Below are 15,877 nucleotides of genomic sequence, written 5' to 3'. Positions count from 1 at the left end.
AGCCCTCCTTTTAATCTCATTAGAAACACTGTTGTATACTTAGATGTTAAAGCTAAGCAGTATCAATGCTGTTTCATTAAGTCATACAATATGACTCATTAGTCGTAGGTGGTATCTTAGGAACTGGTCTTAACTTTGAGTTAAAACCTCAGTCTGCTCGCTAGTTGCTCCCGTAATTTATCCTTTGCGATTTCTAGTTCCTCCGCCCTTATACCATACGGTGCCGGGGCGGGTCTGGGTGCCCCAGACGTTAGGTATAGTCTCGGTAATAAGGCAGTGGTATTTTCAGTTATCACTATGCCGTGGCAAGCCAAGCATGCCCATGCCTTATACACACCTTCTCCGCCTGGTAGGCCTTTGAAGTCGTAATTGTTGATGCCAGGCACGCTTTTACACCCAGGACAAACCATCTTTCCGTACAGGCTTTCGATATATATCTTCATATCTGATACAGCTTCTTGGAGGTTCAGCAAATGCTGTAATCTGTGAGGGCTACATAGACGACGACCTAGTAGCTTAACACCGCAGGAGCAACCAGTTACCTCTAGAGGAGAGCCTCGCCAACCCCCAACATTTCTAGTTAGTCCCGTATTGATAAGTGAAGGGCTTGTAAAATCCGGCAATGGTATTCTCATAAAGTTATCGTAATAGACATCGCAACCCCTATTTGCGGTCATCTGGAGTAAGGAATCAATGGAACCAGAACATTGATGACAAAAGTATTGTCTCATTTGAAGAGCAGAACTTGCGAATTCCTCATAAAACTTCTCGCGGTTGTCATCTTCACAGGTATCGCAAATTGGGATGCTATCCCCTGTGTGGGTGGTATCTTCACATCCACGTGTTGTTAAATTACCGCACGTTCCGTCAATCAAGTACTCTTGCTGGCATGCTCTTGGGATGGCATACATTGCCCCTTCATCCCATATACGTAAGAATGGAATTGCCGATAATACGCTCTGTGCATTTTCGTTCGGGTGATCCCTGAAAGGATCTCTTCGAATAGCACTCATGTCGACTCTTTCGGGGCTCCCCTCCGGATAGTCACCTGTGTTGTCGTGGACTTGTATATCAGCACTTTTCGTATTCCACGGTATCCAGTAGCTGGGGCGAGCAGGGCCAGGAGATGCTGGTCGGGTAAGGGGAATCAATACTGTGTCTCTGATAGGGGCTACATAAGAATACTCCGCCTGTGTGCCTGGGTTAAGTCTCTGAAGATCATCCATGTTGTAGAGAATATTGTATTCGCTTATCTCGATTTTGCGTTCATGGGCTCCGGGATTATGCACAGCTTGTTTGCCGAGATAGTACATGAGATCTCGGGCACCTTGAGACTCATTCGACGGAACTCCAGCTACAACATCTCTATTGAGCACTTCCATGATTCCCCGTAGGTTAACCGGGACTCCGTGTGTGGCAGCTTCGTGCGCTAGCTCTAAGATCCGCGAATATTGGATCGCAAGTGATTCATCTTGGTGTACCTGTACCACCTGATTATTAACTTGATTATTCACCTCACTATTCACAGTTCCTTCGTTTTTCCACCTCATGTATTGTACATGGTAGTCAGAAGGCATAGTCCATGAAAACATTTGGGAGTGAAGAACTTGATTAACACCGTTAGGACCAAATCCGAGGTTAAGATAGTAACCATACATGTCATCGCCGGGCACTCCGCGAGTAAAACAATATCGGGTGTTTCCCGTGCACATGGCTCCTGAATTGTGGCATCTATCGCACTATAACAACAGTTAGTACCAACTTCTTTTGGTATTGAGGGCTAAGACACTTTTTAGTTTACGTACCGGTCTTTTAAAATCGCAGCGTAGACCTAGCTCTCCACATTGATCGCATGTGCTTAATATTGGTGCTCGAGTAGGGCCAGGGTAAGGAGGTAGCGGAACCCCGTCAAATACGCAAGGAAGGCCATACTGCTTACATCCGGTACACTGTGATATCAATGGTCAGCGAATAATCTCAAAATGCCTGGGGGGGCGGGAGGAGATGGATGTTGATTTTTACTTACTCCGTGGCCTTCCACAGGACGAGTGCATGGTGCTTTTATGCGTGATACCTTCGAGTTGCATGCTACACAAACTGGACGCCCATCAGGTCGTCTATTATGTCCTTGAGACATCTTGGATGAGCGTAAACTTGTGTGAATTTTGAAATAATATCGAGTTTCGACGAAAAGCTTCAAAGAAGGTAGATATCAAGACGAGGTAGGTGATGTTCTGGTGAGGAAAAGAAAAGATACGGTAGCAGGCAAATTCGATAAATATATACACAAATTCCTTGGGTAACAGTAGCTATACGATGCTATAGTGACATAACAGCTATTAAACAATACAATGTTTTTCAAGTCCCATGCTGTTATAGGTTCTTTGTTTGTCTTCTATATATATGAAAATAATAACATTTCATAATATTTCATCAGATCAATCCTTTCAAATATCTTAATGTGTTAGCTATATATTCCAATTCGTTCATCCGAACTATATTCGGGTCGGTAAATGGGTCTATCTACAACGTAGAAGCCATTAACTATTCTTAAGGAGACATTGTGTATGCTGTTGAGATTATAAGATGGAGACATTATAACGTGAAATGGTAGAACCGGAATTAACCTCAAGTTTCTCCAGTAATAGGCTAGCTCGGATTATGCGTTTAAAGTATCTATCATGAAGGGATTTTAATGCGAAAGGTGGCAAGAAAGCTAAGTGTTAACAGTAGAGAAACCAACGTGACTTTGGTGAAATTAAAGCATTAAGCACTTTGAGGTTTTACTATAGATCCTCATAAACAAATATACATCCAATTCACCATCAACGAGTTCTATGAGTCAGTTAACAGCTTGTCCTGACCTGGCTTGGGTAGATCATAAATATTCTTTTTTGTGTAACAATTACATATATTGAGGGTATACGTAAATACTTTTGATGTAATATGATTGATAGCCGGCTGATTTTGAGTGCAGTATTATGTGTAGCTGATGAGACGGGAGCTGTGGCTTTATAAGGAGGCCAGGTCGAGGATACCTATGGTCAGGTAAGCTTTAGCAGCCAATATACCTGACCTGACTTATCGAACTAGCTATTCACCATATATTATACCATATGATAGGAGATTAAATGTTAGCCTGATTTTCATGAGAGCAAATTATATTTGGTATAACTATAGATAAATAGTAGACATGTCTTGCGGCATGCCTAGGTACAAACTTGAATAATGCTATCTAATAATGGGTGGGAAGGTGGGTGCTTATGTGCTCTATGGGTATAAGTTCTAGTATAGTAAAGCCCTTTTATACATTGATTTCGATTTATAACTTATATCGAATGGAATCTTATAATATGTTAAAGAAACCCGAACCCCTATTTGGGACATAGCTTTCCGTTCTGTGTTGGGTAATACTCAATCTGGTCAGTTACATACCAGTCCTCGGAGCCAACAGCTGTAGGTGCCCACAATAGGCCCCAAGGGTCGTACTGCTGTTTGAGCCGATAAAGATATGCATAGTTTGAACCGTAGAAGGCTTGCTGCCAGTTCGGTTCGTTAATGTCCGCCTCATTGAGATATGCGCCAGAATCGGGGGATGCGTCTCGCCACGGTTGCATCATCTCGACGAGGTTCTTGTTCGTGGCCGCGATATCCTGAGCAGTGGCTTCCTGGCTCCAAGTGGCACCTAGTAGTGCGTGAAGGAGAGTTTGGCGCCATGCTGGGTTCACGGCGTTAGTCTGGTTGACTGATGGGTTGACTGCTGCCTTCATGTTGTACCCGAGCATTAAGCCAGCCTTTTCGACACTCTGCCGGAGCGCTGCATTTTGTGTAGCAAGCTTTGCCGGATCGTCCCAGTTAGAACGGGGGAACAACCTTGACCCAGTATTAAAATTCCAGACGCCAGTCTGTTCACTTTCAGCCGACCAGGTACCTTCGATGCCACCCAGCACGCCATCGTATTCTTTATATACAGTATCGCTAACGGTAATTCCCAATCCCGCGAGCTCGTTAAATAATGGAGTAGACAATGTTTCGAGCTTGGTAGAGTTCATATCATTTCCCCATTGAGGGGCCATGGAGAAGGAGCAGTCAGAGAAGCAGCTGATAGACCAATAGTTATACATCCCCTTATCGGCAAATTCGGGAAATTTGGCGAAAACGGCATTGACTCCCTTCCAGAAAGTCTCCGTCGATACGTTAGTATTAACGCCGAAGCTATAGCTGAGAGTAGATACGGGCTTCTTCGGGTAAGCCCGAATAACAAGCGAGGTCACGATACCCCAGGTACTACCACCTCCGCCACGAAGGGCGAAGAAAAGATCGGGATACTTTTGCTCATCAACAGAAACAAAACGGCCATTAGGTAGCACAACCTCCATGGACAATACTTGATCAGCTGCCATGCCATACATAGACAGCAAGGGGGAATGGCCACCACCAGCAATGTATCCGCCACCGATGCCGACGGTCTAGCACAGGATTTTGATTAGATTCCATTATTTTATGGTATGATCTCAGAACGGGACATGATACTTACACGAGTATTGCCACCGACAATATGAAGACCTAATTTGTCTGCGGCTTGATAAAGGGGAAGGGCCTGAACGCCAGCACCAATCTTAAAAGCTGGCCCACGGTAACCCGATGGGCCATGGGAGTAAGTGGAACCTAAGTACTGAATGCTCTGTAGAGCATTGGTCCAGATGGAAAGTGATCCAGCGCCAGTGGACTTGGCTTTAAAGTCATGGCCCTTGTTCTTGACGATCAGCCGCAAGTTGAGATTCCGCGCAAAATTGACAGCAAGCTGGATCTGTGCAACATTGGTCGCATTAACAACATATGATGGCATGCCACCTAGTGTGCATTTAGCACCTGTCCGTGTAAGGCTAGGCGGCAAGCAGCTCACTCCCTCAAAGACATAGTACTGGATTCCTAGAGGCTGTGATAGTCTGTACTAGGTTAGACGCAAGCTCAAGAGAGTATAAGGAAGGGATGCTAACTGATATTGAGGCGTCTGCCACTGAGAGGTGATCGAAGCACACTTGGCTTCGTCATACTGAGGCCAGTCAGAATAGCATGGCGCTGCGGTCGGCACCCCCTCAACTAAAGCGCCTCCTAATAGAATATTAAGGAGATCCCATACAGGGCGAGCTGGCCAACTTCTGTCCCCGGGATAAGTTTTACACACGCGGCCGGTACGTTTTTGAACCGCAGCTTCAGTGTCGCTGAAATTGAAAAGGTCAACATTAGTAAGATTATAATTTGTCAAATTAGTGATAACATTGGGCGTAAGCTGGCTTGATTCGAAGGGGAAATAGTCGATGCCAGATGACGAGGCATCAGCTTCCACCGTCTCGACGGCTGGCGCAACAGTCTCTGGGGTTGCCTCTATTTGTATCGACAAGGGTTAGCAAGCCACCACATCATAATGGCGTGTCTACCTCTGTATAGAGGGTGTATCAAGGACAAAACTAAAGCTTACCGACGCCATCCTGGATTGTCTGAGCAAACGCTAAGCTGGTTAGCGACAGAGCCACAACGTAAACGAAGCGCGTCATTATTATACCCGGAATTGAGTAGCCAAGAGTATCAGGCTTCTACGCGAGATGCAAGTATATGCAAGCCTAAAAATATAGGAACGCCTAGCCACCGGGTAAAACAGTTATCGAACAGTCTTCGCTGCTGAGGGATCACAATAGAATAATTCCAAAGGATCGTCCCTGAGTGGTTACTTTATACGAACCGATGACACGCCGATATTCCTTGACATCCACGTGGGTTCAATGGGCTAATGCACAAAATATCAATAGTTTAATAAGAAACAAATCAAAACTAACCAGGTGTAATTATGCATAGTATATGCTATGTGTATAACATAGAAAGTGGTCTAATTCTAATATACACTACGCTGTTACAGGTGCAGGTGAACTTTAGTTAAAGGCTTAAAGCCTACCTCACATAAAACGAAAGTCCTCTGTAATCTCATCTGCGCCGAGGGGGAGACTGAATACAAGCGCGCTAAAGTGAAGAGTTCCATCTAACTACTCCAGGCCGAGTCTAGAAACTCCAAACGAGGTCAAGAGTCTGTCTCCAGTCTAGCGTTTATCTTAGGCACCTGAAGAGTCTAGAACCACTATAATAGCCTTAACTGAGCGTTCGCCAGCTTCTTATAAGAGTTCACTCTCCGTTCCGGAACGTCGGATTGTGGAGAGATGATTTTCGACAATGCATATTTGTGCATAATATAGGTAGCATTAATATGCAAGGTACGCGTCCTAAAAAGCTGCACTACCCCGTAACCCCAACCTACAGACATGAGGATTCAAGAGGGCAAAAGGGTAGGTATCAGCCCTTTCTCGGGTATTTCTCCCCTCGGGCATTTCTTCCGTCGCTTTTATCGTATAAAATTCGGCGGGTTATTGACAGCAACCCCCGATATTCATATTCACCTCTAGTAAACGGCAATTTAACTTCCTATTCAAGTTCTCTATTTGACTATCTACCCGTTATTTTTATAATTTATAGACTTATCTCCGTCCCGCCGTAAACGCGCATCGCCGCATAGGAGAAGACAGAAGTAAAAGTTGATCAAAAAAATGACCAGCGAAATTCGGCCGAGTCTTTACTAGGGCCTAAACCCTGACTTGCTTGAACCCCCTTACGGAGTATCACCATTGCGAAGTGAATACGGAATCGGGAACGCAAGGTAGCATCAGTTGCAAAGGTAGCATAAGACGAAGTAAGGGCGTAGCTAATATCCGCGTCCAAGGAAGGACGCAATCCAACATACAAGATATCTCCGACCTTGCAGAGGACACAGTAGCAGGAAAATACTGCACGATGCTACCGCAAAAAGTGTTCGGAGAGAGAAGCAATGCATCATGCACCACATACTGCAGGTGTCAACATGTGATGAGCCGATAGTATATAAGAACCTTGGATAACAAGGATAACAAAATCGTTGGCTCTCGCTTGAAACGCTTAACACGCTAAGTTTTGAAGTATTCGAGTTGTGTCTCATGAAGCTACCTAGGTGCAACTCGCCTTCACAAGCACTAATGTAAGAAGAAGCCATATCCCTGCAGAGTTAGAGCGCCCGGGCTCATACATACATGAGAGATAGGGAGTATTGTTATATGGAAGTTTTGCGTTCCGATAACACTACCAGTACGAGAAAACGATTTCCCCATGAAGATGCAGCCCCGATTAAGGACGAGTCTATGTCACCTCACTTGAAGTGCGTCCTCATCCTACCATACCTAATAGGTTTAACTAAATAATAATCGCCCTAAGCTTTTGCAAACACGTGCGAATTATAGCCGACGCTCTCTCCTCGCCAAGGCCAAGGGACCATCCAGTTTCGGGCAATGGGTCCTGGATTTATTCTAGACGGATGCCAGGGAATCCATGCAATGCCCTGTTTCTAGTTAGGAAGAGGAGGGTTCGTGTGCTTTGCAGTTAAGTCGCTTGAGAGCCTGATATGTCACATCGATCATTCATTGAGCACGAGCGGAGTGAAGCCTTCCAGACCTCATCACCCTTGACAGTGTTATAACCCGACTCTTGGGCCCCCTGCTACCAAGATCTTCAACATACTCGGATTCTGGGGAATAGGATATATATGAATGATCGCCTGCAACGTCGGCGACGATCTCTACTGCTTGGGTCGACTCATCTCGTGGCTCTATCCTGACTTTATCTGGACGGTGCTGCACAGATGGTTTAATGGTCAGTTACCATGTCAGAACCAATCCAGACCCCTCCAATGGCGACAAACCCTAATCCCACGAGCTGGCTCCAAAACCTGGGTATCGCCATAGAAGTGATATGTCCGGTGCTTGCGTTGATAGTTGTTGGCTTGAGGACTTATATCAGAATCGACACGAAGAGCTTTGGATGGGGTAAGTTTACGAGTCGCAAACTCCAGTAACGAGATTGTAGCCACGTACTAACATAATTCATCTAGACGATGGCCTCATCGTTGCTTCAATGGTCTTTAGCATTGCTTTGGCGGTAGGATCTATCAAAGGTAAGCAGACACGCAACGATACCTACCGATGTCTAAACCTAACAATGCGCAGTTATGAAGGAGTTGTACATAGGGATTCATTTCTACGATGTACCGCTACCCTTTGATCCCACCGAAGGACTGATTTGGATATACGTCGTCGGCGCCGTTTACCAACCCATCTTAACACTGGTTAAACAGTCTGTCCTCGTATTTCTGCTTCGTTTCTCAGGTATTAAGGCAGGTGTCCGATATGTCGTCTGGGCCACCATCATCTTCAACACGGCCTTGATGCTCGCCATTCTCCTAACCGTCATATTCCAATGCACTCCTATCGAGCTCAACTGGCATCCATTGGTACCTGGAAAATGCATTCAACAGTTCACTTTCGGTGTGGTCGCTGCATGCATGACTATTGCTACTGATGTAGTCTCGGTTGCTCTTCCATTTTACATCTTCCTAGGCCTGAAGATAAATAAAAATAGGAAGATCGCCTTAATTGGAGTTTTCATGCTAGGCGTACTGTAAGTAGCCCCTAACTACAACTTCCGATCGACTTCAAAGAGCAATTCAAAAAATATCGAAGGTAAAGCTCTAACATAAGTCTTACAACAGCGTTACCGTTGTCAGCGTCATTCGTCTCTACTTCCTCGCTCAAAACTTCCATGATCAGAGCCCAGATAAGAACTTCTCTCTCGGCTTCTGTGTCTCTTCTATCGAGTGCAACTTGGCTATCCTGACTGCATCAGCGCCCGCACTTTGGCCACTTATTCGTCGTTGGGTACCGCACCTTAAGTCAACCGGCGATCGCTCCTATTACGGTCATCACAAGTATGGCGGTTCTTCGCATGCGCAGCAGGGCTATATCAGAACTACCGATAGATCAGACAACAACAACAACATTGGCTTGAAGGACATGGACAGCCAGCGAACTCGCACCGAAGTCCGGTCCGCGCGAGATTCGGACGAGGAAATTCTTACAGGAACGGGAATTATGCGCACTACACAGTTTACTGTCTCAACTGAGGACGAATATCCACGAAAAGGGCCAAGAGCTGACTATGAAGACCAAACGACGCGTTCGAACGTCTCCAGCAATTTTTCCTTGTGAGTTATTATGTATGATGGCAGCTGAAGCGAAGGAATGGTGTCATAGGAGCAAGGGGGCCAACACATTTCCTTTAAACCACCGTCAAATTCTACTAGTTCATAGTGTATATTTACTTTGACGACAAAGAAAAAAAATATTAACACAAACCTGGATGCATTCCTAACGTTGAGTACCTCGAAATATTCCAATGTGGTCCGGATAAGTGCATGTGGCCTTGAGCACATAAATCCTTCATTCATGCTTGATTCACAATAAGCATTTCAATTTCTCAGCATAGTGTATCATATTAACTAGGTAACCTAGGTAAGTAATCTAGCCTATTAGATAATAGTAGTCACAATAGTTCGGATGACGAAGTTATGACTGCCGCATGGATCATCCAAAGCTCCCCTCATAATTACATCGTGGGGCTCTAAAATGTAGGGAGAGCCGAGTCCTTAAACGACGATACTACATATAAGGGGTCGGGATTAGCTGCATATAGTCATGTGCCGGGTAATAAATTTGATACGTATATCAAACGATAGTCTAGAATGCACAACTCATATTTCACTTCTAGGTCCCTTTACCAATGGCTTTTTAGTTCAATACTATAATTCACTCATACTAAATTCGCAATCCTGCCGTCTTAATGCATAAGCTTATTGGCTCCGGATATTAGTCTGCTTGCGTGGCTATTTTCAAGGTAGTTCGGTCAGTTAATTAGACCTACTTGAGCCGGAGGATCCTAGTCAAGAGACCACGGTATCATCAAAAATACCTTCTACCTTTACATCGAATGGGTGTCCACAGTTCATTCTACGACGGCTCGGGAACCAGAAACAAACTAAAAACGCTTTACTTGGACATTTCCCTGGAATAATCGGTCCTGTGCAACAAGTCGACGGTTAGTGGTATATTCCGGTCTTTTCACGAGAACGCTAGTAGTGAAAAGTATGAGTATATCGTTATTAGCGCTGTTTAGGACATTGACTTTTTATAGATGTTTCTTACTAGCAAACTATAGTGTGTTTTCACATGTCAGTGTCTACTAGATAAACAAATGCCAAAAGTTTCTAGCGTCATCCTTACAGGTCTACTAGTTTCTAGACATATCTTATTTCCTTCCATCTACTAGTTAGCCTCGGCATATTTTAGCCAAACATGCTCGATCTGCTAGTGCGTTGGCTCGTTTAGAGATCAATGTATTCATATGTCTTGATACATTTGCTACAGCAACCCCTAACCACATCGTGAAAGACTAACTTAACCTAAGCGAAGCTACCCCCTTAACTAGCATAAGACAACTCTGCCATTTTCAATCTTAATACATCAAAAATGGCTAAGATAAACATGTTTAACGTTATTAGATTGGTCAATCATAGTTATTATAGAGTCATATCACAAGATCTTCTCATTTTATGTCAATGGGGCGCGTTGAACCTTACATAGGTAGGTACTCTACGAGTACTAAGGGGGGTGCTGTATTATGTCACTCAGGGGGGATACGGATGCGTAAAGGGGGGGAATTAAAATAGAATGTATATTCACTTAAGATATCTTTTACATTAACAATACACTAATAAACAATAATATATTCTTTGTTCTGAACATTTCTACACATGGTACGAATCATATAGGACACCTAACCAGTCAGCTTTCAAAACAGCTGTAAGCTTTTGAGTTACATGGACAGATTTTCGCAAGGCAGGTAGAATCAATCCACAGATGATATGATGTGAACCTACTTGCTTAAGCCCTGAGGTATGTAATCAAATTCATTTTTTAATCTAAAGATAAGAGATATTCTCTATGGTTGAAGGTATTTCTACTTTAAATAGGTGTCCTTATAGTATAGGTAGGGCCTCAAAGTCCATTAACATTAGGTTCATTAACCCAATATAGCTTGAGTAGAGGTATATTCGACCAACTAAGGGAACAATCCTCGTTGTTTTAAAGACACGTTAGTTGCTTCAAGTTATCGAGCAGATCACATAACTATACGTCAAGACTGTCACTTGGAATGGAATAGCAGCTAAATGTATTACCAACTTGAGCAATTATCTAGGTACCTAGTCTTAAATGTACATAAGTGTATAGGTAGGTAAGGTGTCAAGTAGGCTATGAACAAATAGTCCGAGTAGCAGTAACGGATCAGTCAAGACATCAACCCCTAGTACCATGCACGAGGTATCAACCATCAAAGTTGACGCCACGAGAAAGGGTTTTTCGACTGTCGCTATAAAACAGAAATTAATTCCGTATCAATTTTCATTAATTACAGGCGGCCTCGCGCTCTGGCACTACCTCTCCCCCTTCCTCTCCCCCGGCCGCGTGTAGCAACGAAAGGTTTCCTCGTTGGGCCATCATCATCGGCTTCCAAAGACGAGTCGCTGTCACTACTATCATCTGAAAATGATAGCCTGACAATGGTAGGAGTTCCCAATTTCTTGACAGCCTGTTGCCGCTCTGGGGCTTGATGCTCCGGCGTGGGGCTAGGTGATGACGAAGGCTCAGCTCCCTCACCAGCAGGCTCAAATTCATCATCAACTAGTTCTTTACGGCCCCGTTTCGGACTGGGCCTGCTAGTTTCTTCCGCATTCTCGGTATCTGGCGTTCGTTTACTTCGAGTAGTTGCAACTACAGGAGTACCTTGGGTCGAAGTTGCTGCAGGGCTTCCCGTTGCACCATCCCTTGTCCGGCGTGAACCAATCCTAATTCTCCTGCCCCTTAGAGCCGCTCGTTCCCTCATAGACATGAAACGGGTATCCGGAGGCGCATCATCTAGCTTAACCATCGCGGGAGGTTGTGTAGCTCGCCGTCCTGGTGGTCGACCTCGTTTCCTTACAGAACCCCCACGAGCCGCGGTCGGTCGTGACTGTTCTCCATCATTTGCGTCACCCAGTTCTCGCGCCAACTGAGCTTCAAGTTCATCTACGGTAACGTCATTCTCATTCTGAGTACTGTCCGGGTCTTCAGCATCCACTGTGATGCTACTCTCGTCATTCTCATCATTATTAGGTAAAGACTTTCTCGGTCGTCCTGGTGGGCGGCCACGCTTCTTCCCAGTAGACGGAGTAGCAGCCGTTCCGATAGAGCTTCGGGGTGGTCGCCCTCGTCTCTTAGCCCCCGACTGTGGAGTGTTTTCGGCGATAGTTAGATTCTCTCCTTCGCCGCCAGGAATTTGGGTCAATGCACGGATTACATCCGCCGCTAGATCTAAAGGGTCTATTTCCCCCGGCATGCCATCTTCGCCCTCAGATCCAAAAATTCTCAGGGGCTTAATTAGAACACTATCGTCTGGGTCTTCTGCGGGCTCCTCGGCTTCCACATACGATGCTCTCGGTTTAGCGTGTCGCAAAGTAGGTCGTAAAGGATCAATAGGAAGAGGAGGCCTCGCTTGCTTAGGTGCTTGCTGAGGTTGAGAGGCCGGCTCAGTAGCTTCTGTCGGTTGTATTCCTGCAATGTTCTCCCCTGGCTGTTCACTAGGGCCAATCGCGGCAGTTAATCTTATGGGTGTAGATGCACTACCGCCAAGGGCACCGAGTAGAGCTGGATCCAAGTTGACAAGTTGATCAATATTTCCAGTCTTAGGTTTTTTGCGCTGGTGGCTCCTGGGTCCTCTAAAGTCGGGATCATCATCCATCTCAAGTCTTGCCTTTCTCTTCGCAAGCCGCAGCGTCTTTTTGACGTATTCGGACATTTCCGGCTCATTGTTTAGAGCATCAGCAGACGGTATCTGGAAAGGATCAAACAAGATTTTATCTGCACTTTCATCTTGGTCATAAAATCCCATTCCCATCATTCGTGCGTGACGGATCATAGATGGATCGGGGTATTGCGATTGATCCGGAAGAACCGAGTCTCCTTCTCCATGTTGTATAGAAGACATGTCGGCGTGGTCAACCTCGCCCACAGGTTCGCCATGCGACATGTCAGCAGCGGGTGCTTGTCCATTCCCATAGCTAGCAATGGTTGTCTCAGCATGGTCAAGGAGATGGCTTTGATCTCCATAACCGTTCATAATTGAATCCTGAAGGGCTGAATCCATTTCGTGTGGCGCGTCTTCTGCGGAACTCAAAGAAGCCAATGGATCTCTAGCCTTTTCAGCATCCGCCTGTTGCTTTAGACGTTGCATCCGCTTCGTATCCCTCCCACGATTTTCGTCGCCAGTAGCCTTTAGCCAGCCAAGATTGTGTTGCCTAAAGTCGACGATTGATTCAACACTGCGATCGTCCGCAATTGGACGCGTATCATGCCCAAGAAGGGTATTCTTGGGGACATATGGATGTGTATTGCCACTCTGTCTACAAGACCCGCAGTTGCAGATATTAAGACATCTGGGACACTGCCAGTGTTCCCTCTCCATTGCCATCTGGGGCATTGTATCAAATGCCCGCCACAACACACCGTAACAATATGCATTTTGACATGTCGTGCAGAAGTTTAGCTTATATGTGTAGTCCTTGTGGCAGCAGACGTGACAGCGGTAGACGTCGCCCTGCTTGGCCTTGCGTTTCGGCTTCGGCTTCTTCTTGACGCGACCCTCCTCGTCGACCTCGGGTTCATCAGATTCCTCTGCTTGAGGTTGAGATGGCTTTGTGATGTCATTCCAAGGTCGTCTTCGAAGTTGTTCTTGGCAGATCTGGGCTACCGACTTCTTTCCCGTCTTTTTCCGCACAATTTCGATGGGCTGGGGAGATAACTCGACGTCGACAAATCCATCTTGTTGAATAACCATTGATCGCCAAGTCTCATATTTTTCGATGAGATCGGGCCACTTCCATTGTTCGCACCACTGAAGACCCGATATACAAACACATGAGCGCCCCATAGCATAGCATTCCATGCAAATATCGTATGTATCTTCGTCGCCGTTGATCAGCGTTCGCACGCAACACTTGCAAGTTAAAAAGCGGTTGAAAACGTTGGACCGGCAATATGAACATGTGATATTTGAATCGAAGGGGATATATTCAACGTCGTTCTGCTTGTAACCAAACATCTCGTCGACGAGGATCTCGGTGAACAGGCCGAACAAGCGTTTGAAGTCATTAGCCATTTGCTTCATGCGTGAAGAATTTTGCATCAACTCTTGACCAAAACCCAATAACCCAACTTCGGAGTTCTCTTCGTGGGCTTGAAGGTCTTTGTAGTACCTCTCCATGGTATAATAAATGATGGCCTTGTTTTTATATTGCTCATCTCGGCAAACTAGCCGCGCCTTTGGTAAAGCCTCGTGGAGAGCTAAGTTCAGGGTTTCAACCGTTGTCCTATTCCATGCAACTTTCATGGTCCGCGTCCCGCGGTTCCAGACTTGGTGGGGAGCCAAGGGAGGTATAAGGATGAAGTCGCCAACCTTTTGCTCAACGATGTAGACGGGGAAGTTGGCCTTCTTCCAAGCGTTGATTTGCGCGAAATGCTTCTCAATTTCAATATCGTGGCCGAGCATAGAAAGGAAGTACTCTCGAACGACCTCGCGATCCTTGGTCTCAGTCATGAACCAAATCGAGCTACCCGGCTTCTCTCCATTCTTGTCCTCCGAAGCCTCAACCATAATATTCTGGCCCAAGCTCGCGCACATCTCTCGATGCGCAGGCGTATACGTTCCTTCATGGCCGATGTAGCACATTAAGTTTTGCGCACGCATCTCCTCAGGTAAGCTGCTCATGAGATCTCCTGCCGTGGCAGGAGTCTTCTCCGGTGCGCCAAAAATATTGTCATTTCGAGTGTCTGCCCCTGGATTCTCGCTGATATTTTCATTCATATAGAAGACATTTGGAGGGATAACCTTCTTCAGGTGGTTATACCACTCGGGAGGACAATCTATATCCTTCAGATAAAGACGCTGGCGCCGGTCGTCGCGGAAATTTGTAGGGGTCCATTGATTGGTCAACTGTCGCATCGATCGCAAGTAATGGCCAGTGGTCATTGGGATATCGGTCTGCGCTGTTATGTCACGGATATTTTCCTCTGCCAGCCCCTATCAGTATTTCTAAGCGCTATATAAGACGAGAGCGAAAAAAACTCACGTTTTTTATCGTAAGTCCTCTCCAACCAGGCAGCACTGAATAAATCTTCTGGGAAGACTTTGTTCCAGCCTTCTATAACTAACGGACGGCCTCCCTCGATGACATGGAGTTGTACCAGCTTCTCGAAACCAGAGGGACCAAGGCGCCTAATCTGTGTGGTGGAAATCCGCACAACCCAGTCGAAGTTCGGCGTGCGATCGACAAGAGCATGGAGGTCGAGATCTGGAGGGATTGGGTCGAATTTAGCTTGGGGGTGTAATGTGGTCGGCATATTAGCGATCACTCGATGTATCTACTAAGGACTAGTAATGTAATTCGAAGGAGTCGGGTTTCGGAGAGGCGGAAAGGGGATGTGAGGCGACGGCGGGGTTCGCGAAGATGGTGATCACCTTCAGACGCGCCTTACGGGGCTTTACAATCGCGACGGTGTTCGCAAAGGACAACCAACGCAATCTACATAGCACCCCATGTGCTTTTCAATTTAATAGGAATATCATGGAGCAGTTAAGTTCACTATAGGAAAAAGGTTGCCAACTTCCAAGCGCGAAACAAAGGCGTTAGAGCAATTCAATGTTCTTTGGTAAAATGCGACGCACTTGCAGCGCGAGGCTGGAAGCGAGGAAGCTATGACAATAAATTTAGAGACGATAATGGAAAGCGCAAACTGGATAACAGATAAGTACCTAGGTACCCACTAGATAGTTAGGATAAATAGGTAATTATGTCGGTACTTACATATGTACAGTT

General features: G+C 45.7%; 4 protein-coding genes across 4 annotated transcripts; 1 reads left to right on the top strand and 3 right to left on the bottom strand.

The window, feature by feature from the left end:
- Positions 1–140: 140 nt before the first annotated feature.
- F4813DRAFT_393446 (uncharacterized protein) lies at positions 141–2,137 on the bottom strand (the record flags this gene model as incomplete). The annotated part of the gene is made up of 3 exons (XM_049247422.1): positions 141–1,739; positions 1,806–1,949; positions 2,027–2,137. The coding sequence occupies 3 exons, from the start codon at positions 2,135–2,137 to the stop codon at positions 141–143; spliced, it is 1,854 nt and encodes a 617-aa protein (XP_049095645.1).
- A 1,006-nt stretch (positions 2,138–3,143) lies between these two features.
- On the bottom strand, positions 3,144–5,683 carry F4813DRAFT_248121 (FAD-binding domain-containing protein). The gene is made up of 4 exons (XM_049240110.1): positions 5,483–5,683; positions 5,001–5,388; positions 4,538–4,949; positions 3,144–4,469 (listed from the first exon to the last, which is right to left on the bottom strand). Exons 1-4 carry the CDS (start codon positions 5,556–5,558, stop codon positions 3,375–3,377), a joined length of 1,971 nt encoding a protein of 656 aa, XP_049095644.1. The 5' UTR covers positions 5,559–5,683; the 3' UTR covers positions 3,144–3,374.
- Positions 5,684–7,038: 1,355 nt separating this feature from the next.
- On the top strand, positions 7,039–9,312 carry F4813DRAFT_373695 (uncharacterized protein). The gene is made up of 6 exons (XM_049244842.1): positions 7,039–7,060; positions 7,124–7,237; positions 7,294–7,901; positions 7,967–8,029; positions 8,082–8,532; positions 8,624–9,312. The coding sequence occupies exons 3-6, from the start codon at positions 7,739–7,741 to the stop codon at positions 9,117–9,119; spliced, it is 1,173 nt and encodes a 390-aa protein (XP_049095643.1). The 5' UTR covers positions 7,039–7,060; positions 7,124–7,237; positions 7,294–7,738; the 3' UTR covers positions 9,120–9,312.
- A 1,733-nt stretch (positions 9,313–11,045) lies between these two features.
- Positions 11,046–15,768, bottom strand: F4813DRAFT_373692 (uncharacterized protein). The gene is made up of 2 exons (XM_049244841.1): positions 15,131–15,768; positions 11,046–15,071 (listed from the first exon to the last, which is right to left on the bottom strand). Exons 1-2 carry the CDS (start codon positions 15,399–15,401, stop codon positions 11,377–11,379), a joined length of 3,966 nt encoding a protein of 1,321 aa, XP_049095642.1. The 5' UTR covers positions 15,402–15,768; the 3' UTR covers positions 11,046–11,376.
- Between the last annotated feature and the right edge of the window lie 109 nt (positions 15,769–15,877).

This window comes from Daldinia decipiens (genome assembly GCF_022478715.1).
Source record: "Daldinia decipiens strain CBS 113046 unplaced genomic scaffold F4813scaffold_44, whole genome shotgun sequence".
NCBI classification, from domain to species: domain Eukaryota; kingdom Fungi; phylum Ascomycota; class Sordariomycetes; order Xylariales; family Hypoxylaceae; genus Daldinia; species Daldinia decipiens.
The sequence above is the reverse complement of the archived record's forward strand: the minus strand, read 5'-3'. Positions and strand labels throughout refer to the sequence as shown.

What these genes read in the sequence shown, in the direction of transcription:
- F4813DRAFT_248121 (XM_049240110.1), bottom strand. Translation starts at nt 5,558, where the DNA reads ATGACGCGCTTCGTTTACGTTGTGGCTCTGTCGCTAACCAGCTTAGCG. An exon ending in GACAATCCAGGATGGCGTCG is followed by an intron (nt 5,389 to 5,482) that starts GTAAGCTTTAGT and finishes CGATACAAATAG; the next exon opens with AGGCAACCCCAGAGACTGTT. An exon ending in TTGTCGGTGGCAATACTCGT is followed by an intron (nt 4,470 to 4,537) that starts GTAAGTATCATG and finishes ATCCTGTGCTAG; the next exon opens with ACCGTCGGCATCGGTGGCGG.
- F4813DRAFT_373695 (XM_049244842.1), top strand. Translation starts at nt 7,739, where the DNA reads ATGTCAGAACCAATCCAGACCCCTCCAATGGCGACAAACCCTAATCCC. An exon ending in CACGAAGAGCTTTGGATGGG is followed by an intron (nt 7,902 to 7,966) that starts GTAAGTTTACGA and finishes TAATTCATCTAG; the next exon opens with ACGATGGCCTCATCGTTGCT. An exon ending in GTTTTCATGCTAGGCGTACT is followed by an intron (nt 8,533 to 8,623) that starts GTAAGTAGCCCC and finishes GTCTTACAACAG; the next exon opens with CGTTACCGTTGTCAGCGTCA.
- F4813DRAFT_373692 (XM_049244841.1), bottom strand. Translation starts at nt 15,401, where the DNA reads ATGCCGACCACATTACACCCCCAAGCTAAATTCGACCCAATCCCTCCA. An exon ending in GAGGACTTACGATAAAAAAC is followed by an intron (nt 15,072 to 15,130) that starts GTGAGTTTTTTT and finishes AGGGGCTGGCAG; the next exon opens with AGGAAAATATCCGTGACATA.